General features: G+C 34.0%; 1 protein-coding gene across 1 annotated transcript in view; it reads right to left on the minus strand.

The window, feature by feature from the left end:
• LOC136809532 (uncharacterized) overlaps positions 1-23,891 on the minus strand; it is a 30,193-nt gene extending 6,302 nt beyond the window's left edge. Inside the window, exons 1-15 of the mRNA XM_067066072.1 lie at positions 23,789-23,891; positions 14,914-14,952; positions 14,429-14,539; positions 13,868-14,127; positions 13,241-13,322; positions 12,645-12,800; positions 8,813-8,842; positions 7,876-8,064; positions 5,582-5,704; positions 4,276-4,556; positions 3,700-3,793; positions 1,984-2,982; positions 1,140-1,708; positions 764-880; positions 135-272 (exon numbers count right to left, since the gene is read on the minus strand). Coding sequence (XP_066922173.1) covers positions 135-272; positions 764-880; positions 1,140-1,708; positions 1,984-2,982; positions 3,700-3,793; positions 4,276-4,556; positions 5,582-5,704; positions 7,876-8,064; positions 8,813-8,842; positions 12,645-12,800; positions 13,241-13,322; positions 13,868-14,127; positions 14,429-14,539; positions 14,914-14,952; positions 23,789-23,825 — 3,225 coding nt within the window. The 5' untranslated portion in view covers positions 23,826-23,891. The remainder of the gene's footprint in view (positions 1-134; positions 273-763; positions 881-1,139; positions 1,709-1,983; positions 2,983-3,699; positions 3,794-4,275; positions 4,557-5,581; positions 5,705-7,875; positions 8,065-8,812; positions 8,843-12,644; positions 12,801-13,240; positions 13,323-13,867; positions 14,128-14,428; positions 14,540-14,913; positions 14,953-23,788) is intronic.
• Positions 23,892-25,936: the final 2,045 nt, after the last annotated feature.

The following is a 25,936-nucleotide window of genomic DNA, read 5'->3' on the forward strand; positions in this document are numbered from 1 at the left end:
GTCGTCATGGTTACTTTTCTCTGCGTTAATTGCGCACTGAATAAAATCTGGATTGGTCAGCACAGGTTAATATATGATATCGGCCTGTGCTTTTCACGGTATGAATTCATATGATATTTTTATTTTTAACTTACCTCTATCCAAACAGCGACATCATGTTGCGAATAAACCGACGCCGTGTAAACATAGCTGTACGGTATATTAGTATTGACAGCACCAATGATGACCGCAGGGTTTGGCAAGCTTGGGAATCTCGTGTTGTAAGTGAAGTTCTGAAAAAAACGATGAATAAATTTCAAATAAGTGCTTACCTCGCTGTATAAGTACTGCAGTTGAACAATCTGTTCTCCTTAATTGGGGAAACATACATCAAAATTAAAATGAAAACCTACCAAATCTATAGCGTATCTTACTGAAACCAAATTATATGAAATATTATTCTGACGCATATTTGTTTTTTTTTCTCGCTATATACTGCAGGAGTAGCCAGTGCCTTCCCACAAACCAAATTTTTTGTTTTGTTAAATCGCGATAAAAAAGCGGTTTTTATCTAACAGGCTACCTCAGGAGCTTCGAAAGCTCTAGTCTTAAGTGACGTCTAAATACGATATCGAGAGTTGTTTTTGAGTTTTTTTTTCAATACTACGAATAGGGTGAAGACACTAAATGGCCTACGATAAGTTGATACATATAGAAAATGTAAAGAATAAACAAAAAGAAAATAATATGCTAATCATATTTTTAGTATCAATAATTAACTGACCTGACAGTCAACAGGATTCTCTTGACCCAGCGTAATTGTCATTGCCGGGAATTCCGCATACAGGTGCTCTGAGGTATGTGGAGGCATGAGAGGCTTCCTGGGAACATATAGCCAGTGCTAAAAAATGAAATTCGATCAATTCAATATTTATCAACACATGGCATTTTATAACAATTCTTTTTATAAGGGGGGTTCCATGGTTGGTAGAGGAGTGGATTCGGACCTTATCAAGCAGAATTGTACGGAATTTCTGAAATTGGCTGCTCTATCGGAGACGAAAAATTGGAAAATATTTTATTGCGGGAAATGGATTTGGCAAAATTTTTTGCAGTATTTCGGAAAAGAATATTAAAAATTTCCGAAACTCAATACTTACAATGACTACTCCTTTGTGAACACCATCAAAGTTTTGCAGTTCTCTTGCGCACACACGAATGCTCACATAATTTGAACTTCGTCTCGTTTTCTCTGCCCAAACAGTCATTGCATTTTGAAGATTTCTTGCTTCTAAATGGTGAGCAGATGCAAATACATTTCCTTCGCCAATGCTATCAGTTAAGTAATTAATTGTCATGGCTTCCTTGCATTGGGTTCCAGTATACCACGTGTCAAGCATCACTGAACCAGAGTATTTTCCAGGTGAGTATTCTTTTTGGAACACTGTCCAGTGCACGGAAGGTGGATAATCGAATTCAGAATGTAAATGACGACCAGCGACCATGATGCAAGCTTTGAATCCATTGATAGTAACATCTTCACTCCATGCTGCCGATGCTTCTTTCATGTTGTTGGATGTTTGGTTTAAGGATGATGTTAACAATACTTTCAAAGTGCTTGATTGACTATTGATGAAGTTGGTTGGGTCGATATTGATGTATTTGCAAAATAGTCCAGGCATTTCTTTGTTGGCTTCAAGTTGAGTTCTTCCAGATTGAATTGTTGGAACTAAATATAATAAGTTTAAACGAATAAAATAGCATTGAAAATTTTGATTCAGGTTTATCTCTAGAGGGGTTGATTCTATTGGTCAGCTATAAAGTTATTTTTTATCAAAAGAGATTCCATCGAAGGTTAAAGTAGCTCGTCGGAGTCGAAAAACCCTGTTTTTTTGCAGTTTTTTTACTTAAGCGCACTGAAACTTTTTCTAAAAGAATTTAACAGGGATAATACTCAATGCATTCTGTTATATCAAAACTGAGTAAATATTAGATTCCACCAACCTTGGCATTTTCCATAATGTTGAATGGTGACGTTTGATTTCGATTCTGCTCCATTCCTCCAGCAATGCAATTGATTCATTCTACAGAAAGAATCATAGGTTTGTCGATCCGAACCACAAAATTCCTGATGGACATCACATCTCTGGATACAACCACAGAAAGCTTTTGCATTTGTTTTGTTGACTTGACATTCTAAGTGATCTGGACAGGAGACGTTTGTACACGGGCTGATATTTCCATCGACAATTAAATGAATTTCAGTATCAGTAGCATGTGACATAGCAATACAAATCTCAACTTTAGATTGTGAGATTCCTTTCGTCCAACTAATTGCAGGTTCACTCGGTGATTCCACGCTGGTAAAGACGTAAGGAGGATCAATGAAAATATTAGAAAGCTGCTTTTCAATGCATGTTGTGTTAGGCTGTATATCTCCTTTTGGTATCTTAATGTGATGAATTTCCTTTAGTAGGTCAGATGTTTGAGATGCAGCCACAAAATTAATGATAACATCTCTTGAACCACTGAAGTCAATCATTTCTTTGGTACACACAGTGAAATTTGTTACAGACACACTTTTCAGCCAAGCATTGACCAACTCTTGAGAAGGTAGTCTCTGCGAATGAAAAACACCTGCTGTGATTTTGACAACCGGTTTTGAAGAAAATGGTTTTTCGAATTGGTGAGTAGCACATTTGGTGCCAGAAATAACATTTCCGATTGTTAAATTACCGTACTGGAAAATATTGGTTGTCGGTGTCCCCTCCAAGATGTACATGTTCTGAGAAATAAGAAACGAGGGCATCCTGGTGAAGGCTACCAGTGATGAAAAGTAACTCCCATGGTTTGTCTGACTTCTGATGTCGATGTTTATCACCGACAAAACACTTGTTTGGGGCTCTTTTAGCTCAATAGATACGAAACCATATTCAGTTGAATGTGAGAAATGTGAAGTAAACATATTTTGCGTTGGAGCTGGAGTACGGCTGAAGTGGAGCCCTGCTAAAAAAATATTTTCGTGAGCATAAACTTCTGCGAATCGTTGGATAAAATGCCTTAAAAGTGAAAAAAAATCCTTAAATCCACTAAAGGCGGTTGCTTTTCAACTTTGAAAAGGCATTAAAGGATAATAATATACCAAAAATTTGATATTTATGGAATTCCAATTTTTTTTGAGAATTTTTCGCGAGCAAAAACTTTCGCGACTTGCTCTTTTAAGATTTTCAAAGACAATTACTTTCGCTAAAAGGGCCAAAATTCGCAAAAACCGCGAAAGTTTCTGTCTGCGAAAGTTTTTACGCCTAAAGTATAGAGAGATTCGAATAGTAAAAGTCTGATTAGGCGAGTCTACTGTATTGTATAAGTAGCATCCAGTTTGAAGAAATGAGGACGGCTGCGAGTGCCTCTCCACTAAAACAAGCGTTTGGTATGTATAAGTCGTCATGAGAAATAGATCTTAGAGGAGAAAGTCCTGGAGGATTGATGGTGGTCTTTCTTGTACAAATGACTCTCTCAAAATCCTTTTCATGGGAAACTGGATTTTCATTGAATAAGAGAGCGTTTCGAAAATGACATGGTCGTTTGTGTATATATTCTTTTAGATGGTGACTTCCAATATTATCAAATAATTTAGCATATCGAATAGTAGAACGAGGAAATAGAGAGCGTCAACTAATTTAGAATTTTGCTAGTAAATCTGTAAGGTTATTTACATACCCATGGGACCTGTACATCTATCAGTTCGAACAACAATTTCATCAATGGCAATATCACTCATGTAACTCGTTCCTCTTGTTGCTACGAATGCCAGCTAAATAAAAAAAGAGTTGAACTTTTGGAGTCAATTTTTTTATGAAAATCTGCGAACCATGAAAGACTCCGACCATAAGAAAATTTCATTACCAACTATATACCTGCCTGGTAATTTTGCAACCAATTTTTTGACTATGGTCAGAGCCTCAAGTTTAACGAGAAAAAAATTATACCAATAAAGGTTCATTTATGTGAGAAAATGGAATTTTACTCAAAATATTCCATCATTTCAAAACTTTTCTTTCTCCTCTTGTCGCACTTGCTTTTAATCTGCATTTGCATACTATTGCTGGGTTAGTGCACACGAGTGAACGTTTCTGAAATATTGCCGATTCAGCATCGTCAGCCCTTTCCGTCAAAACAAAAGCCCTATATCTTGCCGTGCTCAAAGCGGTTTACCTTGAAGACTTATCTTATTCATTAAGTAAGCTGTGCGCATTGGAAGCCGACTATAAAAGGCTGAGTGGAATATTTTCTCACCGTCACATACGAAGCTCTTGGAAAATTCGAATTGAGAGCTGTTAGACGAGCTTTTCTCCATTGATCTCCTTGATTACCGCTCACGGTAAGTAGCTGTCTCGGTAAACCAGATTCGGGTGTAAAATATACTTCAAATCTACCCATGTCGGAACCATACATGTGGTAAGAAAATTCAACGCAATAGGAAAGTGAATTAGCAGAGAGTCGATAATGAAGTAAAGCTTGTGACCCGAATAATCCACCAGACGTTTCATAATACAAGTAATATCTTAATGAGGATCCTGTTAAAAAAGTTAAAGATGTGGAAAATAAATATAAATCTATAAAAAATAAAACACAACAACATTTAAAATTAGCAAAAGCTTTTCGGGTTTTCCATCATTAGTGCTATAGAATAGTAAAATTGAAAATCAAAAAAGTTACAAATTTATTCGTCTAAAATCATTAAAAAGTAATAAAAGAAAGCTATTAAAAATGAAAAGAGGCATTCTCACGGGATATGTGAATGTCTCTTTTCTATTAAAATCTATGTTACACCATTTCTAAAAAGAATTAAACGAGCAGAGTCGAGTTGGTCATTAAGAAGTGGTCTCTTAAGGGCAATTATTGCGGCTTCCAGATTTTTTCTTAATCGGGTATTCGTGGGAGCGTTTGAAATTATTTTCCATAAGAATTCGTGGTCAGGGTGGTTTTTAAGATGATTTTCAGGTTCAGCGAGTTGTGCTCAAAATTATTATGTTCTGACCACCTGGTTTCAACATTACGTTGGGTTTCGCCGATATAATTCAATCCACAAGAACACGTGCCTTCGTAAATTTTACACGCTGGGTGTGGATTTTTATCTTTCGAGTTAAATAACTGTTTTACTTTCTTTGTTGCCTATTTTATAGCAAAATCAATTCTGTCGTCGATTTTTCAATGAATCGCTTTGCAAGTTGTTCATTGGTGTCTGAAAATGGAACCTCAATGAGTATGAATTTGCGTTTTTCTTTGAAAAGGAAATCAGGTATGATGCAATCATCAGTTAATTTCGGTTCAAAGTCTTTGATGACGCTTTCAGTGAATCAAATTGGGTAACCTTGAATTGAAAACCATTGATTGAAATCAATGAACAATCAATGAACAACAATTACCACGGAAATATTTGATTTACAATCGAAAGACCGAAAAGCTTTTGCTAATTAAAAAAAAAAAAATTTGTATTCACTTTTTCGTTTTTCAGGGTTCAATGTTGAAAGGTTAAAAAAACAGATACTTCGTCAGCTGAATCTGAACACGGAACAAAGCTTCTGGTTGTATTACATACCTGTGGCATCAGTAGAAGGGCCGGTATTTGAGCTAGGTGTTCTTCCAGACCATCGTAACCAATTTTTGGATGATGTTATTGATGAGTTGCAGGCGTCCCGCTCAAAATCACATTTGAAAATCACTAAATAGAAATTAGAAATAGAAATTAGCCAATAAACCATTAAATCAAAGTATGTATGGTGTAGTGATTTTTACAAAACACCAGTATTTGTATGTAGTGGCAAATTTTAAAGAAATTTGTTCCATTTCAAATTTGTCATTACTGGGAAAAAGTGATGTGTTACCGTGGAAAAAATCGGTTCGTGAATATCATGATTTGACAAATGAGAGAAAGAAGTTAAATCCAAAAACGAGTTCAATCATACTCTAAATGCATGGCCTCCGGCGACTGAATCAGATTGAGGGGGCCAACAATTTTTTTGGGGGACGAAGTAGATTTTTGATTTTGGACCCTTATTTTACCCTTTAAAGAGGTATATTGAGAATTTACATACGATGACTCAGGATAAGCTCCTCAATTTCAAAACTTTGCATCACCCGGTACGGGAGTCATAAAATTATCACCAATGTACTAGAGGAATGAGGAATTGGAAGTACGTTTTGCCATGAACATATAAACGACTGGACATCTATCTTTTATTGTCTCTTTGAAGCGAGCTTCGTTGCCGCCTGTATTTCAAAATTAGTATGAAAAATCCGAGAATATTACATCATAATTTTATTTCTTTAGGTAAAAGGATTGATAGAGCTAGAACATTACTCCTAATGTACAAAATAATTGTTTTCGAATTTTTTTACAAGTTTGTAATATATTTTATCAACATTTTCAACTCTAAAATGCAGAATTTCATCTGCGTATATACTTTTGAATCCCTTTTGTCACTCCAATAATTTTTTTATGACTTGAAAAAAATAGCTTGCCAAAGTTTAGAGCCTGTGTCATAAGAATATCGAAATTAGAATGCAACACTCTCTAAAATTATTAGACACTTTTAAGTCTAAATTTAGAAATATTAGTCGGAGTTTTGACAAGCTGACGATGATTTTGCCTCTGTTATCTTTGTTATGCGATATAGATAAAAGACTTGAGAAGAGTAGAACAACAGAGACTTTTGTCGAAGTTTTGACGTTGTTGGCAAGGTACTCCCAAGTGGTATATCATCAAAATCTATTGTTTCATTTTATGCTTTTAACGGGGCGGCAACGAAGTTAGCAGCTCTTTCTACAAAAAGACAAAGGAGATGGATGTCCAGTCGTTTATATGTACCTGGTTTTGCCAAATTCGAATGAGATAGATCTTTACAGAAATTTATTTAGCGATGAAAAGCTTTAATTCTATTAGATTTATGAGTTTTATGAGGGCATCTTTTTATCTGTGTATCGAGTTGGTAGGTAGCAATAGTTTTCTTTTCTTTTTTCACTAAACTAAAGGTGTGGGACCACTTGAAACATTTTTCATCAAATAGAAACATTTGAAAACCGAAAAAAGCAAAAAGTTTCATTTTGATGTGGTCCCGCCAAAAAAAAGAAAACAAATCGGAAACAAATTGTTTTCTGATACAAAAAATGTTTCAGAAAATTCCTCAAAAGTTTTTTTCTAGACAGAAACAGTTTCAGAAAACTTTTGAAACTTTCCATTGTACCAGTGGATACCCCTTAAAACCACATACCCCTTAAAACCTAAAAGGTTTGGTTTTGGGCTTTCTTAACTACCAAACTTAATTTAGTTTTGTATAATTCACCTTTTCACAATCTCTTAATATAGGAACTTTCATAAAAAACCTAATTTCAAATATTTCTATTATTGCAAAGTGTCGTAAAATTCAAAGTTATTGCAATCTTTATCAAAAACCCCTTCAAAAATCAAGTTTTTCGGACCTAGAGATTACACAAATGAATTTAAGGTCATAAAACCTTTTTAGGTACCTATACTTATAGGGGTCCTCAAAGCTCCATTTTATAGCTTATTTATGGTAGTGGCCAATAAAATCTGAAAATAGATTCTCAAAACATGGTCATATTGCATACCAAAATATTTAGAAAAACATTAGCAATATACGTCAAAAATGAAGTGAATAAAAGTTGTGACCCTTCGAAGCCGTCTTTCGGCAAAAAAAACTTGCATTATGGAGATGAAATCCTGAAAAATACACAGGGCTGTTAAAATGGTTTAAAGTGGCCCCTAGCAGACTTTAAAGGTTCGTATGGAAGTAAGAACATATACAGTTTGAAGATAAATAAGTAACACGAAGATGAAAAAGGATAAAAAAGCTAAAAGTTATATTATCTAACCTGAAGATGATGTGGACGGTGTTGTAGTATGTGTTCCTGTGGTCTCGTTAGGAGATCTGGTTGTCTCGAAAGGTCTTCTAGTTGTTTCGAATGGTCTAACTGTCGTTTGGGAAGCTCTTGTCGTTGTTTCAAATGGGGTTTGTGATGTCCCTGAAGGCGATCCCGTTGTTGATTGTTGTGTTGTATCTACTGTACGATTTTTAAACAGAAAACTTTTAGATTTTATCTTATGAAATTAACCAATTAATCAATATTTTCCAAGTGCTGATGACTTTAAAAAAAAATTTATTCAATCATTTTCAAATTTTGACACGTGATAGGGATTGAAAATATGAATTTGAAAAATAACAAAAAATTTGAAAGAATGACGCCTTCATTTAAGACGTACCAGACTCTTCTTATCCATTTTAAATTTTCTAAAAACAATTCGAACTTTTCATTATGGGAGTGGTGGATGAGAACCGTCGACTATTTACACAACTTATGTTTTGTTTTTGCCTCTAGGTATATGAAAAAACAAATATTTAATTTTTCGCTGGTTATTGGATTTATTAACCCTCGGTGATGTATTTTACATCACCTCGGATTAATAAATCTCAAAAACTAACTTTTAACTATTGAATATCTGCTTATTATCTCTATTCTGGACTGATCATTTCATGGCTCAATTCAATAAAGTAAGTAAGTAATCAATTCTGTGACAGAAGGCTCCTCTTCCGATAAATATCCCAAAGATAGTGGAGGGTGCTACTATTGCTCCCTGGGTTGCTCCACTTACCGTTGATCCTTCTCTTAATAGCTACTACTATTATGATAATATTTGGTATGACCCGACTGGGAGTTGAACCCAAAACCCAAAACCTTGCACACCGTAGCCGGATGTTCTACCAATGGTAGAATGCACTTCTACGGTAGCTCAATTCAATTATCTAATTACCTGGTAAAGTTGTTGTTGCTGTCGTAGTAACTATGATTTTGAAAAGAGAGAAAAAAGAACCTCATTAATATATTCAAGCTAAAAAGAAATTCTGTTTCAAAAAGAAGTTCAGTCCGTGTTGTTATTTTTGACCGTAACCTTTCCAAGCATTTGTCGTATAGTAAGAAAATTTGATAATTTTGGAAAGATATTTGATGCGCATATTTTTCTACTTATTTCTTTTTTCAAAATTCAATCAAGAACGACGTGAAGAAAAACGAAGACGGAAAAAATAAATTTCCTGTAGAATAGCGCTTGGAAAGTTATGGTCAATAACAAAAACATTGCGCACCTTTTCACATAGACATTCAATTCGCATTAAGTCTGCACTTGAATACTATTTTTTTTGATATTTTCTAAGTAATGGCAATTGTTTCATTGCTTCTTTTTTTGTCTAGGTCGTGTGTTGTGGTTCTCTTAATTAGATTAAGTATGCCTTCATAATTAGCAAAATAAAAATTGTTTTTTGGCATCGGGCAATTTGGGATGATTGACGTCCAAGCTCATCGGAAAACTCGTTTTAAAAATTATGAAATATTAAACCATATTATTTCAGTTGACTCTCACTACTTTGGATTCAAATGAGTTATCTTATTTGCTCGAAATACAGAGATATTTCGATTGTACAAAGTATTTTACGAGGGTCGACCTGGACTGGGAACAAGAATTGATTAAATTATTCGAATTATAAAAAGATTCGAAAATAATAAGTTCGATTAAGCGAGTCTACTGTAACACCGGGTGGACCCCACACCCCGGTGGAAAAATACCTTACAATTTTAACCCCACTGGGAAATTGCTCTATGATCTTATTCCCATTGAAAATTGAATGGAAAAATTGCGCTCTAAAACCATCAACATTGGAATTTTTGAGCTGGAGCCAATAGATTTTCTATCACATTGGAAAATTTGCACTTATCGGGGAAAAAAATGTTGGGGGAAATGACGAAATTTTTGAAGGGGTGACGCATTCCCCGACGCATTTTTTCTCCAATATTTTATCACCTGACCAAAACCTTTACCCGTTTTTTTTATCCCCGACCAAAACTTTTATCCAATTTTTTAAACCCCAACCAAAATTAAAATCTAAATTTTTTACACGTTTATTAACCGAAATTAGTGCTTTAACCCTATGCGGCCTAGGGGGGGGGGGGGGCTGTTTCTGTTCGGAGGACAAATTATTGGTAATAGCTCCTGAAATAATAGAGCTTTTGCCATGAAATTTTCTGTAAATTACTAACTTTTATTTAGCTTCAAAATAAATAAAAATTTGACACCTAAAAGTTTTCACACCTTGAGCATGATGACATTTCTGACAGTGGGGTGTCATTAAAATTGACAGTTTTCCAATACAAATTTATTTTTTATGTCAAATATATCGTTTAAACCGTAATTTATTGAATATTTATGATAGAATAAGCCTTTTAAACTCAGACAACTTTTTTCTAAAGCCTTTGTTAGAATACAATAGCTATTTATAAGAACAAAGGAAATTTTCAGTTTTTGCTCACTTTGGGCATGATGAGTCACGTCATCAAAAAATTATGTCAAAAGTTACCCTGTGTAACAAGGATCTTATGTGCCAAATTTCATCCAAAAAGATCCACTAGATCAAAAGTTAGGGGGTGGTACAGGAAAAGACCCCCCCTAGGTTTGAACCGCCCCTAAAAGCCTATGTTGCATTGGTTTAAAACAAAAATATAAAAAATAAAATAGGTAGCCTAGATTCACCAGAAAAAGTTTCAGTTCTTACTGTTTTCTTTATCAGGATATATAGGGGGTACCTTTTTTGTTGTAGGTTTTAGGGGGTACCCATTGGTACTTTTAGTTACGTGACGGTGACAAAGAGTGAGATTTCTCTGAGGAAGCTGGGCCACTTGAAACAAGTTTAGCAATTGAACTGTAACTTGTTTTGTTTCATTTTCTCACAGCCCCGGTGGAACCTTTTTTCTCAGTGGGGATAAAAATTCCAAATAAAATTCCAATGGGGATAGAAATTCTATCCTTCCAAGATTAAAAAATCCAGTGGAGATAGCCCGGGGAGGGTACTAGGGTTGCGAGCTGACGGGGGGGGGGGGGGGGCTGCCGCCCGACTTTCGAACTTTGGATCCTTACTGGGACTAAAAATGAGAAAACAAAGGAAAAGTTTGGGAATTTTATGACCCTTAGTTAAAAGTTCACCGGGATGACTTTGAAATGAAAAATATCCACCGGGGTAGAGATTTCAGTCACTGGGTCAAGAAAATCGGTAATTTTTTAATACCGGGCAAAGTTAAAAGTCAGGATTTTTCCCTGGGTTTGTCCTATTTAGCACTTTAGAAAAATCAGATTTCGTCGGGGTTTTTGATAAAGTTCTCGTTTTTTGCCCGGGTTGAGATTTCCATTGTTCTTCATTCGATTTTTACACCGGGTTATCGACCGGGGCATATCTGACCGTGCCACTGATAGGGATGTCTTAGCGGGACAAATTTTACCAATTTTGACCAAATTTCGATCTTTCAAAAGTTGAAATTTTTGTATTTTTCCGACCCTTAGTGGGACTGAAATTTGATTTTCTGATTTTTCCGACCCTTAGCGGAACTTTGGAAGTCCAAAGAAGGGCGGCACATACCGTACCCTCCATTTGCCTAATTACCCCCCCCCCACGGTAGAGATGGTTTTAGAGTGCAATTTTAAACATGGAATTTCGAATTGCGACAAAATCAAAGTCAATTTCCCAGTGGGACTGAAATTACAGGGTTTTTTTCGACCGGGGATGAAATTTTTGCCAAACTTTCCATTGGGGCTGGGGTCCCAGTGGGTCTGTGACACAGGGGTGTAAAAATGGCTTCACGTGGCCCCTAGCAGACCTTAAGGGTTCGTATATAATGGAACATATACAGTTTGAAGATAAATAAGTAACACGAAGATAAGAAAAGATAAAAAAGCTAAAAGTTATTGCCACCGGAGGAAGCCTAAAGCTTCTGAGGATGGCATTCATAGCTTCACGCATAAGGAAGTTGGGCAAACATCTCATAATTTTGCGCGCGTTTTTCAGTATTTTAGTTCCGCTTAACGGTAGCATTCTTATCTTACGGTCTCTCTATTGTTTTATCATCATCAAAAAGACTTTTCCGGAGTTATTTTGATCTGATTACTCATTTTGAAATGTCAGTTTGTCTTTTTCTTATCCCTAGAGAGTTAAATGAATCTAAGGAAATTCCCTTTTCTGAGAAATTCCCTTTTTATACCACAAGTAGTTATTAAGCGCTCTTCATAGGTTAAAAATATTACTCTACTCAAAGTATTCGGACAGTTGTGTTGCTAAACGTGTACATTAGTAAAATAACATATGAAGAGCAGTATCATCAGATATATACGCTTTTTATAGGAAAAACCAGTAAGTCATTTGATTCTGGCTGGGCTGCTCTTAAATTTATATGAGTTTTTCAGCCTTAAATGTCAATATTAATTAAAATGGAAACATGTACTTCTCAGTAATTTCTGAAATCTGAGGTTCAGATTCTTCTTAATTTGTTCTTAGGTTTTAGCCAAATTTCAGCCTCGTATTCTTATGAAATTGTTCTTATAAAAAACGTGTAAGACAAGGCACGGATGTCACTCTAAGTAGACTGTAAATCACTCCCTTGACACATTTGTTAGCATTTGAAAGAATTTTGTCTCAGATGAGAGGTCACTCTTAACAAAAATTTCTGTATGGCTAAAATCATTCCTTTTGAACGCAAATTCAACTCTATGTGTTCGTTTTGCTGCGGTGGCACCTTAATGAAAGTTATGGCTAGTATTATCTAACCTGAAGATGATGTGGACGGTGTTGTAGTATGTGTTCCCGTGGTCTCGTGAGGAGATTTGGTTGTCTCAAAAGGTCTTTTGGTTGTCTGGATAGTTGCTTTCGTCGTCTGTGATGAGTCTGTAGGACTAGGTGTTGTTGTTTGCTGTGTTGTTTTCACTGTATTATTTGTGATTAAGAAATAATTAGAAAAGATAAATCCAAGAAATATGTTATTTTTTTGTTATTTAATTTACTTTGGATTTTGAGGGCGTTTTTCCATTGTTTTTGATTTGTAATATTTACAATCTCAATTCAAAAAAACAATGTTTAACCAGCGAGCTCTGGTTCAACCATTACTGCAGTGAAAAAATCAAAATCCTTCAATTATTTCATTGTTTCATTTTTTCATCTCCTCTTTCGGAGAGATTTCACAACAGCAAATTATGTTCTTAACCTTTCAAAGGCGCTAACTTTTTTGAAAAAGGCCAAGAAGTTCATCATTTTTTTCTGAAAATTTATTCTTTCAAAGGCCATGACCTTTTCAAAACGTATATATACATCTTTCGCCGTCTAAGGGTTAAGGATGTCAGAATGAAGCCTAAATTCCATGTTATTACCTGAACAACTGCTTGCAACTTTGATCTCGTCGATAGCAATATCACTTTCTAAGGAACTCCCTCGTTCTGCTGTGAATTTAAGCTGTTAAAAAAATACAAACTATAGTAGACATATAGTGGGTTGGATGGCCCTATGAAGGTTTTGATTTCTGAAATACCGAAGAGTTTTGTCGTGATTTGCGTAATTTTTTTTGATTACTTTGGGATTTTGTGATTTTTTTGCGATTTTTTTGTGATTTTCTTTTGTGATTATATTTTCATTTTTTTAGAATTGTTAATTTCTCGAGTAATTCACCCCTCGCGTAATCCAAGGTAAAGAGATTATCGAGAATTTCTATTTTTGACTGAACTTTACTTTTTGATAATTTTGATGATGCTGATCCCAGTTGAAGTGACTAGAGGATTTGACGCGGTCACCATTTTAAAAGAAAAACATGAAAATTCCAAACAACAAAAACAACTACTTGGAGTTGATTAAGAATGGGAAAAGTATTAGTGGTCCCAGGGCTAGTTCAATATTATTGACATCGGACAATATTTTACGGTATTAGTATAAAAAATTAGTATTGATCAATAATAAATTAGACTTGAGTTTAACTCTATGACGAGTGGCTAAGTCAAACTTACCATTACATTTCCAGAAGTATGAATGAAAGTTCTGTTAAATTTGTGCCAAATATTGCCCTGGTTTCCACTTAGTTGGAGAACTTTCTTGATGCCTTGTTGATTCATCAATTCCACATTCAGTTTCCCCATACCCACACCATACATATGATAGTAAAATTCCACGCAAAACCCATTGATTGAATCGATTGGTATCAAGTAGAAAACTACACCAACTGGTCTGATATTAGCTTCATGATACAGATAAGATCTTGAAGCAATGCCTTAAACATTTGGTGAGAAAAGATACAATTAAGTATATGGTCCTAATATAATATAGATATGTTATAGAATGAAAAGTAAAGGATGTAATAAAGTAAAAGGTGGGTATTATAAGGAATAAATTTGATTTTCATTCAATTTTTTTGACAAAAATTAAAAAGGTAAGGGTCACACCCAAAGAATTACCTTAAAACAAAAAATTGCCAAATGGAAGTGTTTGCAACTCTTGGTTCTTGCCTTGGCAAGACTGTACGTTAAAGGAAATGTACTTAATCTGGTGAAGGGACCCAAAGAATAAAATACCTGTGGCGTCCGTTGAAGGTCCAGTGTTGGGGGTTGGTGTACTTCCTGTACGTTTTATCCAATCATAACTTGCTCCACATGTAGTTGTTTCGTAGTCACATTGGAAAAATACTGAAAGTAAATAAACATAACAAAATTTTTTCCTCTGAATCTTAGGGGTGAAATAATCATAACCTTTGTTGAAAATAAGAACTTTGTGATGCGTTTGCATAAATTAGTATAATCTGTATAATTTGCATAAATTATAAATTTAGAAGTTTTCTAGTATTTATGAAGTGCAAATTTTATAGCACGTCCCTTCTTCTCGTAAACCTTAGTGTTTATAGATGTAGATGATTTTGAACCCGCAAGAACTGTTTAAAAAACATTAAACCTTGAGTAGTTTATTGTTTTTTTGCAACCTTCAGAGAAATAAGGTACGGTTCTAAGGTTGGGCTCATAAGACTGTTTAAACTTCATAGCAATACCAAACTTTATACTCTTACTTTTTCTTGGCTCTATTCCATTGGTGTAGCTTGCAGATCCTAAAATAAAATTGAAATATGTTCATAGATTTTATATGTTGAAAGGTGAAAAAGCATGGGGCTATTAGATTTTTCTCCTAATTTCCCCTTCATAGATTTTCTAATAATTTGAAGAAATTTCAAATTGTAATAAGGGAACAAAATACACGTTTCTTCATAAGAACAAATTATAAGAACACGAGAAATCGAAGATCGAAATATTAAGAACGAGTATGCTAAATTGCGCAGATTACGTGCGTGCGCGCGTGTATAGGTTGCTTGAGTGCGTGGGTGCGTGGGTGCATGGGTCAATATTTTTGCGTGGGTTATTTTTTGTGTGGGTGCGTACCGCGAATAGCACAGGTCAAAATCATATATTGACGCTGTGCCGACGAATCGAGATTCTATTCATCGCGCAATCAACCAAGACAGAAGAAACCTTGACGACCATCCAAGATCTTGGATGACGCTCAAAGTTGATATTTTTATTCCCGTCGTTGAAAACACAACTTAAAAACGTCATCAATGCTTTGTAAAAAGAGTCAGTGATAGAGAGTCAAAGGATAAAGGTCGTGTCCAGACCTGAAAGTTTAAGTTTAAGGTTTAAGGGACATTACAGTACTTGCGAAATTTGTAAACAAACTGTATGCAGCAGATACAAAATCAAAACAAATGTCACATGTCAAAATAAAAAATCAAACCAAATATGGCTAATTTTGATTGTTCAATTGTTTTACAAGTTTGTTTTGGACACGTGATTTTAATTGTTCTCTTTAATGATACGTGGTTCGCGCAATGTTTACATTTTACTACTTTTATGTCCCTTTAAGTAGTACCTTGTTGATATAGGAATTCAATTATAATCACTTTTCTTTTGTCATCATCGATTGGCGATCTCGAGGAATCTCCTTTCCTAACTTGAAATCATGTCATTTGTCATCATGTACTTTGAAACAAAAAAGATTTCAGGGAATCCCTATGCAAAACACTAATTCGTGTTCGTTGAAGCCATTACTGCTAGAGATGCTACGAGCGTCTCTAAGTCATAAATTTCACGTTCTTTTTTCTTCGTTTACAAAAGGAGCATGCTTTTCACTTGCAAATTCTGATTTCGTCTATTCAGAAAACTGTAACGGAATCGTAAAAACCTTTTTTTTAAACCAGAGGGGGATTCCTTTTTAAACTTTGGTTTAACTAATGAGGAGCGTGCCGTTAAATACAAAAGGAATATAAAAGAAACATGTAGACCTAATTGCTTTAAACCTTGGTCTGAACACGACCAAAGTCTGTCTATTATTTTGATTCAATTAAAGTGATATTTCCATAATTAAAAGTTTAGTAATTACTGTTATACATTTGGGGATTATGTAAAAGATTTCTTTCGAAAGAAACTCACTCCAATTACACTTGGAGGTTTCTGGGGAATTCGTAAATAGTAAACTGCATACTGATACAGTCTGCTAGACATTAATATGGTAATATTTGTTCTTCATCTTTGATTTTTTCTACATTGATTAGATTGACACATGCGCGATAAAATTTCTATTATTGGTCTTCAGAGGTTAATATATTATTTTAAAACTTAACCTCTTATACTCAGGGTAGTGGGTGCGTGGGTCAAGATATTTTTTGCGTGGGTCAAAAATTTTGCGTGGTTCATATTTTTTGCGTTGGTCATTATTTTTTGCGTGGGTCATTATTTTTTGCGTGGGTCAAAATTCTCACTGTAATTTGAAAAAATGTCTTCCCCTTGGAATTTGAATTAGCAAGGGTCTACTGAAGATTATATTAGGGGCGGTGCAGAAGAAAATTGGATTTATTCTTTGTAAAGTATTTTGCTTTATAAAGATCAGGCATATAATTCTTGATAATTAAAGGAAAAGATCAAACTTTGTAGTCCCTTCAGCTTAGAAACACTTTCTCTAATTCAAATCTTTCTGTAATTCGAACTAAATTCTATCATCCTTGAAAATCGAATTAAAAGTGTCCACTGTAATTACTTTTTTTACAGTTGGCGGACAAAGAAAAACTTTTACGCGCTGTTACTTTTTATCTGTTTAACTTTCGGTAAAATCTTTCGGCGATTAACAACTCAGATTAACACAATAAAGTCATAAAACCTGATCTAGACGATGTTTAAAGCTAAGTACTCTTATTAAGATTTCATTAAAAGTTAGAATATTTCAATTCGTTTAAAATATTTTTCTCCGAGATATACACAAAAGAACTAGATTCTACCCCCTCCCTGGGGCTAATAGGGTTAATACAAAAAATCTTGGTGGGGTCACTAGAAGCCACCTATAACAGTACCTATAGACAAGGAGTAAGGCCTAGAAGCCTGGAGCTGTCTATTGTGTAGACTATGAAAATCATTTACCATTGTTATTGTTTAAGGGCTCTGACCATAGTCGGAAAGTTGATTTTAGTATCTGAACATAAAAGTTATGCTTTAGGTTCTTTAACACTTTTAACAAAGAATTGCTTTATAAATTGCTTTTTAATCAAATCCCTTAAGAGTAAGTAAGAACTTAATTGCAAAAATGACGTTGTGAACTTTAAAAAGACGTTGATAATATGTTGCATCACCTTCTTTTATAAAAAGTGCTAAGTTTTAATGGGTAATTAACCTTTTTGTTTCGAAGTTTTTTCAAACTGTCCGCAAAGAATTGAACTATTTCAAATTTTACGGAAAATTTTTCTAAAAAGATGTGTCAAAAGTTATGACTGTTTTTTTTAAGCAAAATCCAGATGAAAAATTGATGAACAACTACTATTTTGAAGATTTCGAGACAAAGAAGCATTTACAAAAATTTTCCGCAAAAATTTTTATTGTTCGGTAAAAGATACACCATCTACTGCAAAAAAATTTTCATAATGTTTTTTCTTTGCCGAAACTAAGCTTTTCAAAGTTGAAATACTCTTCCTCGCAAAAGTCTTCATTTTCTTCTTCATAAAATTTTTTCAATGCAACTTTTGAATTTTCAGATTCAGGAATAGTTTTTCTAACAGAAAATGTATAACATGCCATAGTTTTGTTGGTTACATCAGTCAGAAAACACATTTTAAACACGGCAATTATGAAAAATTCAATATGGTCAGAGCCCTTAAAAAAAGGAACACTGTTGTGCCATAGAGGTATAAAGAAAGACAGGAGATGAATTTGTCGGTAATTGGTCGTTAAAGTCTTTTGATTTGTTTTATGTAATAAATCAAAAGAAATTCTAGGCTCGCCCGATGAAATACGACTTTTTAGTAGAACTCAAGTTTGCTCTGAATATTCTTACTATCAGCATCGGGGATTTCTAGCCTTCTAATATACGAGAATAAAATAAAATTTAGCTCCACCAAATGATTTTGCGTTCAATTTTGTCATCCATTAAATTTTTTTTTGAAAAGATATTTTCTCTAGCCAGAAAATAAAAAGTTCTTTATAAGCACACACAATTTCAGACCCAATTTGTAGACAAAAAGTCGCTGGAGAATTTTGGAGGAAAGTATCAAGCAATAGAGTTCACCTTAAAGAAAACATTGATCGAAAAATCTTGTCATTTGATGAAGGATTGCAAAGTTTACAGGCCTTTTTTTGATCCAAATATTTTCTTACACCAATGTCAGAAACAATGAATCTCGTCTCATCTTATTTCCAACACTTAAGTTAGCCAATAAGATTTCACCTATCAACAAAAGAGCTCATTAAAAATGCACGATATATGAGATTATGAGCATGCATACCTCGTAATTTTTTTAATCGTAGGGCGAGCATGGCTACAATAGCATACTTCTCCTGTTTCTTTATACCTCCATGGTTGTGCGCAGTTTTGTATATTTTTTGCGCAGTTTTGTAGTTTTTACGCAGATTTGTAAGTTTTCTGGGCACTTTTGTAATTTTCGAGCTGCGCACTTTTGTAATCAAGTGGCTGCGCACTTTTGTAATTTTGACAAAAAATCGACCAAAATTTTCTTTTGAAATAGTAGATAAAAGTCATAAAGATTTGTTTTAACGGAGTTAAATCGAGTTAATCCGAGTTTTAAGTTTTGAAATGTCGCATGATTATTTTTATCGGTCTTTTTTACAAAGTAGATTAACTTTTTGCAAAGTATACGTGATGTGTGATGATTTAGAATAATTCATTTCAAAATTCCGAGTTAAAATAGTTATAACTCAGCATTTCATTTTTGGGTTTTATCCATAAATTTCTCAACGAAAATTAACATTTCAGCCATATTTAAAGAAGTGCTAGGAAGCCAAATAAACAAAGCAGTCTTTAGAAAACATCTTAAATACAATCCTTTGTTCAGAACAACTCTGAACAACTCGGATTAACCCATAATTTCAATTATATCGCGTTAATCAGTATCACTACTTTTTTCAAGAGAATGAATGACCATTTTGCAATGCATTCATACTAGGCATTACATTTTTTGGCATAATTCTTTAATGAACCAACAAAGGTTCATGATAGAACTAACCTGATAACAGATGTTCGTAATTTTCTTACGCGCACGGTAAACCTCTGAAGGTGCTTGAAAATTATACATCTGAGGAAAATAGTCCTACCGCGGAAAATTTTACAACAAGAATCTTGTTGTGCGCCAGAAAGTCAAAAACTGATACGGCACCCTATTCATAAACACAATCACGCAACTTTGCTGTCAATCCCAGTCCTTTTAGACGAACACGGTCCTTACGATTTCGAGATTGCATATTCGTCAGATTGTTTGTTTTCACACATCCCTTTAGAGCTTCAGCGTGGTGTGCAGAAAACATTCACAATCTGATCTCAGGTTAGATAGAACCGACTATAGTTAATGAAAAGCGCGAGAAAAGCGCACAGTCAATCAAAAATATCAAAAATGTATCTGTTTAAGTACAACTCGGAACAACTCGGACTAACTTTTCATTGTAAATTCGGCTTAATAGACCTTTTCATAAATTACGTCACGAACATCACTTGCCTCGTATTCAAACAATTACCATGGTGATTATGTCCCTTGAGACATTAAGTTATTTTTTTATAAATAGAAAGAAATGGAAAGTAGTTTTAGTAAAATCCGCTGGAAGTTAATCACCACGGCAATAATTTCAAAACGAGGCAAGTGATGTTCGTGACGTAATTTATGAAAAGGTCTATTGTGACTTTTTCAGTATAATAGTCAAGCACTTTGATCAATGAATCATATAGAAATAAAGTAAAGTGCTTTTTAAAAAGCTTTTTAAGTATCCTTGACAAAGGTCAATCACAAAGAAGACGAATCCGGAAAGAAAAATATTGGATAAAAAAGTACGATCTTTTCTGAAATTGCAAAAGTGCGCAAGGGTGCAATTACAAAACTGCGCAGCTCAAAATTAAAACTACAAAACTGTGCAGAAATTATAAAAGTGCGCAAAAATTACAAAACTGCGCCTAAAATCGATTATCTCCTAGATGAAAGGGGTGTTTTTCCACTGACGGCTTTAGCTAACAATACTTGATTAGCTTAAGTTATTAGTAATTTTTGATAAAACGATGAATAGCCCAAACTTTTCATATGATTCTTGGATGAAAAGAGATGGTTACACGTTATTTTTTTCTTTTCTGAAAAATATTGTATTTCCCAAAGTAACACAGGAGTAAAAAATCGTTAAATCTTTTGTATTTTGCACGAATTTTCTAATCCACGAGATACATGGTGGAGGGCATGTTTGAGAGAACAAAAGATCGAGGATAAGCGGATCAGACCAGAGGAACGTAAAGAGATGGAAAACAGCTTTTCTGATTACTCAAAGTTCAACGATCACTTCTATTGAAAACTCTATTGTAAAAACGTTGATTAGGTCATTAAATGAAAATCCAGAAAAGACGGCTCGCCATACACATCGGACGGTTTCTACATGATTTGCCGATAAAAATGAAAATTTGTTTTTCCTTTTTTGCCGATTACTAGTTCAATTTTTAAGAATAAGGGCGAATAATATTTTTAACCAATTTATAGCAAAAGAAATTCTTAACACAATGACATTAAATTGATTCTTGTAAAACTGTCAGAAATCGAGTAAAACCAAGATGAAGTTATAATTTCCTCGAGCTTCAGCTTTCCATATAATGGTGCGGTCATGATGCCGTTATATCAGTAGAATTGCTAGGAAATTTTGAGCAAGAGGATATAGGTACCTTTTCGTATAGGAGAGGTGTACCCAAAATATGAGCCCTAAAAGTTTGCACATAATAAGGCTTGAAAAAAAATAATTTTGTCACGATACGCTAATTTTGCAGATTTTTTATAGCGACAACAAAAAAACCTATTAACTCGATATAAACCCCCTTAAGGGCAAGAGACCTGATATGTATATGGCGAGCCGTCTTTCCATTGTTTTCAAGAAGTTTTTTTCCATCTCTTTACATTCCTCTGATCAGGCAATACAAAAGATCTTTCGATTTTCTCCTGTGTTGCTGATTAATGAAATTATTTTTTTGTTCAAAAGAAAACATAAACATGTATAAACCATCTCTTTTTTTACCTCATTTAAAAAGGTGAAAAGAGAGCTAATTACGAGATCTGCATGCGCATGCAGTTTAATTTAATCCCCCAATACAGTGATAAAGAATTAAAGATTATGGATTGTTTGAAAAGGTTTTTTCTAATGAGCTTGGCATAAAATTAAATACGCAATGATTGCAGAAAATGGCTCAGATAAGGACGAGTGAAGGGAGATAATTTACGTTTCCTACTTCTTACTTAAAAAATGGTCCTCTATACTTGTTTACGCCATTCAAACAGGTGAAAAGTAAGCAAATTATGGGAACTGCATGCAGTTTATTTTAATCTTAGTCAATACAGAGTAATAAAGAATTAAATATTATAGATTTTTTCTAATGAGCGTAGCATTAGATTAAATACGCAATTGTGGAAAATGGCTCAGACTGGATGAGTGAAGGAAGATAATTTACATTTCCTACTTCTATGCTATAGTTTTTATTTTCTTTATTAAGAAAATGGGGGTCAATTTGGGCTGAAACTCAAGAACAAGTTAAGAGCAACCAGTTTTCAGACTGGCTAAAAACTTTAAAAATTTTAAAGTTTTTTTAAATCAATAAGTGAATAAATTAAAAACATAATTTAAGTCTGAAAATCACAAAAAATTAAGAACTTTGAGCTTGAGTCAAACCTTTTACGATTTTACTGGTTCTAATTAAAAAGTTATGTAGCCAAAGTAAAATGATAAAAAACAATCTCGTTTCGACTATCCGATCATAATCTACCCTCTCGAAAAAGTTCTCATAGACACAACTTAGTGTTAGGTTCAGGGATAACCCGGTGAATATCCTCTTTGAATTATATCCTTGACTTTTATGGATACATGGATGAAAGTTGCCAAATTTGACCCTCAAATAGAATATGTTTGTCTTTTAAATCAGAAAGCGAGGAAGGCGAGGTTGCTGGGTATATGTCTGAGCCACATAAGTCCCTTTTTCACACGTACTAAAAGCCCCTCAAAGGTGTAAAAAACACTTTTTTTTCAATTCAATTCAACTGAAATTTTGGAAAAAGATAGGACAAAATTTTGAAAATTTAGTCACTCTAAAGGGTCTATTTTCATTCTAACCATCATATTGCAAACCTAGTAACTCTACCTACACCGTGGGGTGGGGGGGGCGTACGGTATTTTGGAATTGTGTAAATCGACACATTTTTCTTCAGAATTTTTGAAATCGGGAAAAACTCCTTCGGTATTTCAGAATTCATTGTTTCGGTATCAGAAATCCACGAATTTTTGCTTCGAAATTTCGGTATTCCAAAGTTTTTATCCCCCTTTTTCGGAATTCGTACCTGAAAAATCAAATTTGATGAAAAAACTAGTCCAAACGAGGAAAAATACTCAAAAATTCGGTATCGGAATTGGAATAAGAATTTCTTTACGGAATTTCGAAAATTTTGGCAAAATTATTCGGTATTTTGGGAATAGCAAACCCCGTACGCCCCCACTACACCCTGGGTTACGATATCATAGGTTACATTTTCAACAGTTTAGTATATATGATTTAATGTATATGACTTAGAAGTATATATGTATTTTTGTATCATTCCCGTTACCCAAACTAATCGAATTGGAAATTACTGTGAAATTCATATAGGATGTAATTCGAACTATAACTTAACATTCTGATTCAACTAGTATTCATTTAGAACTTAATCAGCCATAGAGACCATCCAATGAAATCACAACTCCACAAACTCTATATAATTTTAAACCATTTAAAGCAACAACATTCATACACTTACGAGAAATTTTGTACAGTCGGTTGATTTTCAGAGAAAGAACAGTCATACTTTTTTATTCGGATTTTCAACAACTAATACATACACCCAGAGGGAGTACTAGGGCAAAATGGGTTACATTACATTACACTGCCGCTGGTCAGGGTACCTTTTTTAACCTCCACGAGTCCCAGGTAGGGTCGCGAAACACCAAAATAGAAAAATCAGTCCCTCGTAGGGTGCCTTTTTTTGGGAAATCTGGGGAAAAATTAGAAAATTAGAGAAAATTTGGAATCTCCGTCCCATTCAGGGTCACTTTCTTCGCAGATTTCGGCAATATTTTTGAAAAAACGAGTCCCACGGGTAGTACTCCCTCCGGGTACATACGTAACTGACTTTGGGCCAAAATCTCTGTCTTAAAAAATTAGCTTATATTATTTCTATATTGTACATTTATATCTTGCTTTGCGAATGTATTTAACAATAAATATTAGATTACTGATATGACGTAGAAAATAATTTTGAATATATTGAAAGCGAAAATCCTAAGAATTAGTTTAAAATATTTATTTTTAGGTAACGGAGAACCTTTACGTAATAGAAAGAACATATCAAATACCTGCTACGAGTAGAATGAGTACAGAATATAGTTCCATCTTGGCTTTGGTAGAGCCAAAGTTGTCCTTTGAGCTGAACCTCTTCTAATGAAATTAATAACAAATCTCACATTTGTTCGGTATTTAAGTTCAGTCATCTAGTTTTAATTGCTTAGTCATTCTATTTTGTTAATTGCAACCTAATCTTTTGTTGATTCTCTTTGATAGTCATTATAAATCTATTCAATAAATGTTTGACTTTAAAATTTTTCTATGCCTTTACACTTCTCTGATTAAAGGGGACAAATTTTGACTACATTTCCTAGTTTTTTGAGGGTGTCTAAAGTATATTTCAAATTAGCTGGCAGTAAATTTTCAATTGCGTATTACTTTTGTGATAGATTTCGAATTAGATAGCGATTTCATACTTTTTGGAAAGGCAATTCGGAGTGGAATATTATGCGTATACAATTTTTCTAAAATTTTTAAACACGAAGATGAAAAACGAAAAAAAAAAAGTTAGCTTTTTATCTAAAGTCTATTCACGATAAGTGTGCACTCTTTTTGCTTTTACCTTTAACTTTTGAAGGAATTTTTCAATCTTTATAAATTTGGTATCATTGGAAAGATATTAGTGAGTGGAACAACCTGAAATAAAAAAATCTTTGAAAAAATTCTAAAAATGAAGATGAAAATGAGGAAGAAAAAATTAAGATCTTGTAATACTTATCGTGAACAGAGAATCAACACGTACTTATCGTGAACAGACTTTAGCAATGCTATAACCAACATTTTTGGACTTGAGAAATTTGAATCTTTTCCCATTTCAGCTGTGAATTTTTTTTTCGAAAAAAACAATTCAGTCGAAAGATATTGAGCACGAAAGGAGGCTAGGAAGGCTTTTCCAACGTTTTTTAATTCTACAAGAAAAGACGAAAAGGCGGGGGTTAACGAATGAGTAACAATTTGTTAATTACCAAGTGTCTTGTGATAAATGGAACGTTCAAAGTTTGATGCCTTTTTATCAGATCTTTTTTTAAATTTTATCAGTTTAACATCTTCATGATTTTAATGACTTTCTTTCCTCAATACTCGTGTTTATTTGTATTTTTACGTCATACCTTACTGTTGTTAACATATATTCATTCTTGAAAAGTCTTAATTACCTACTATGTGTAACTCGTTTTATTGTAAATGATAGATAAATGTTTATACATCTCATGAGAAATATATATGTTAATCACCTGACACTATCAGAAATTTACTTGCCCCCGTATTTTTCAAAGAAACAGAAAAATTTACTTTGTGGTGAAAAGCCTACCTAGCCTCCTTTTGTGTCCAATATCTTTCGACTGAATTATTTTTTTCGAGAAAAAAAATCCACAGCTGACATGGGCAAAGATTGAAGTTTCTCAAGTTCAATAATGGTAGTTATAGCATTGCTAGATAAAAAGCTGATTTTTTTCTTTATCGTTTTTCATTTTAGAAAAATTTTATAAGCATAATATTCCACTCCGGATTGCCTTCCAAAAAGTATAAGATCGCGCCAATTCGAAATCTATCAAACGTAATACGCAATTGAAAATTTACTGCCAGCTAATTTGAAATGTACTTTAATTTAGCGGGATTGTTTCATCCATTGAGTTTAAAGTCTCGAAGGGGCTAGAGAGGAATCTTTAACCTTTCTCAAGCAAGAAGAAGCCTTAAGATTTGCACTGCATTTAGAATCACGAATCTAGCTCTTTCTTTGTTTTTAATTTCAATCTGGTGTCCGTGTAAAAATCACGCGCGGGTCACACGTTTTGAATGGGAGATAAGGTGGAAATTAAAAGCTTCAATTCTCATCCAAGAGTTTAGAGTCTAGCCTCTTTTGGGCTTTGAAGTCAATTGTTTCAACTGAATTAGTGCTAGAAATAATTTGCTTCATACAAACAAAATTTTTTTAACCCTATTCGTCCTGGGGTGGGTGAAACTATTGTTAATAGCTCCTGAAATAATAGAGCTTTTAGGGTGAAATCTTCTGTAAATTCCCAACTTTTATTTAGTTTCAAGTTTCAAAATAAGAAAAAATTTGACACGCCCAAAAATTTTGACACTTTGAGCATGATGACATTTTTGACAATAAGGTGTCAAAAGATTGACACATTTCCAATACAAATTTATTTATGTCA

This window comes from Clytia hemisphaerica, unplaced genomic scaffold, assembly GCF_902728285.1.
Source record: "Clytia hemisphaerica strain Z4C2 unplaced genomic scaffold, Clytia hemisphaerica genome assembly, whole genome shotgun sequence".
NCBI lineage: Eukaryota > Metazoa > Cnidaria > Hydrozoa > Leptothecata > Clytiidae > Clytia > Clytia hemisphaerica.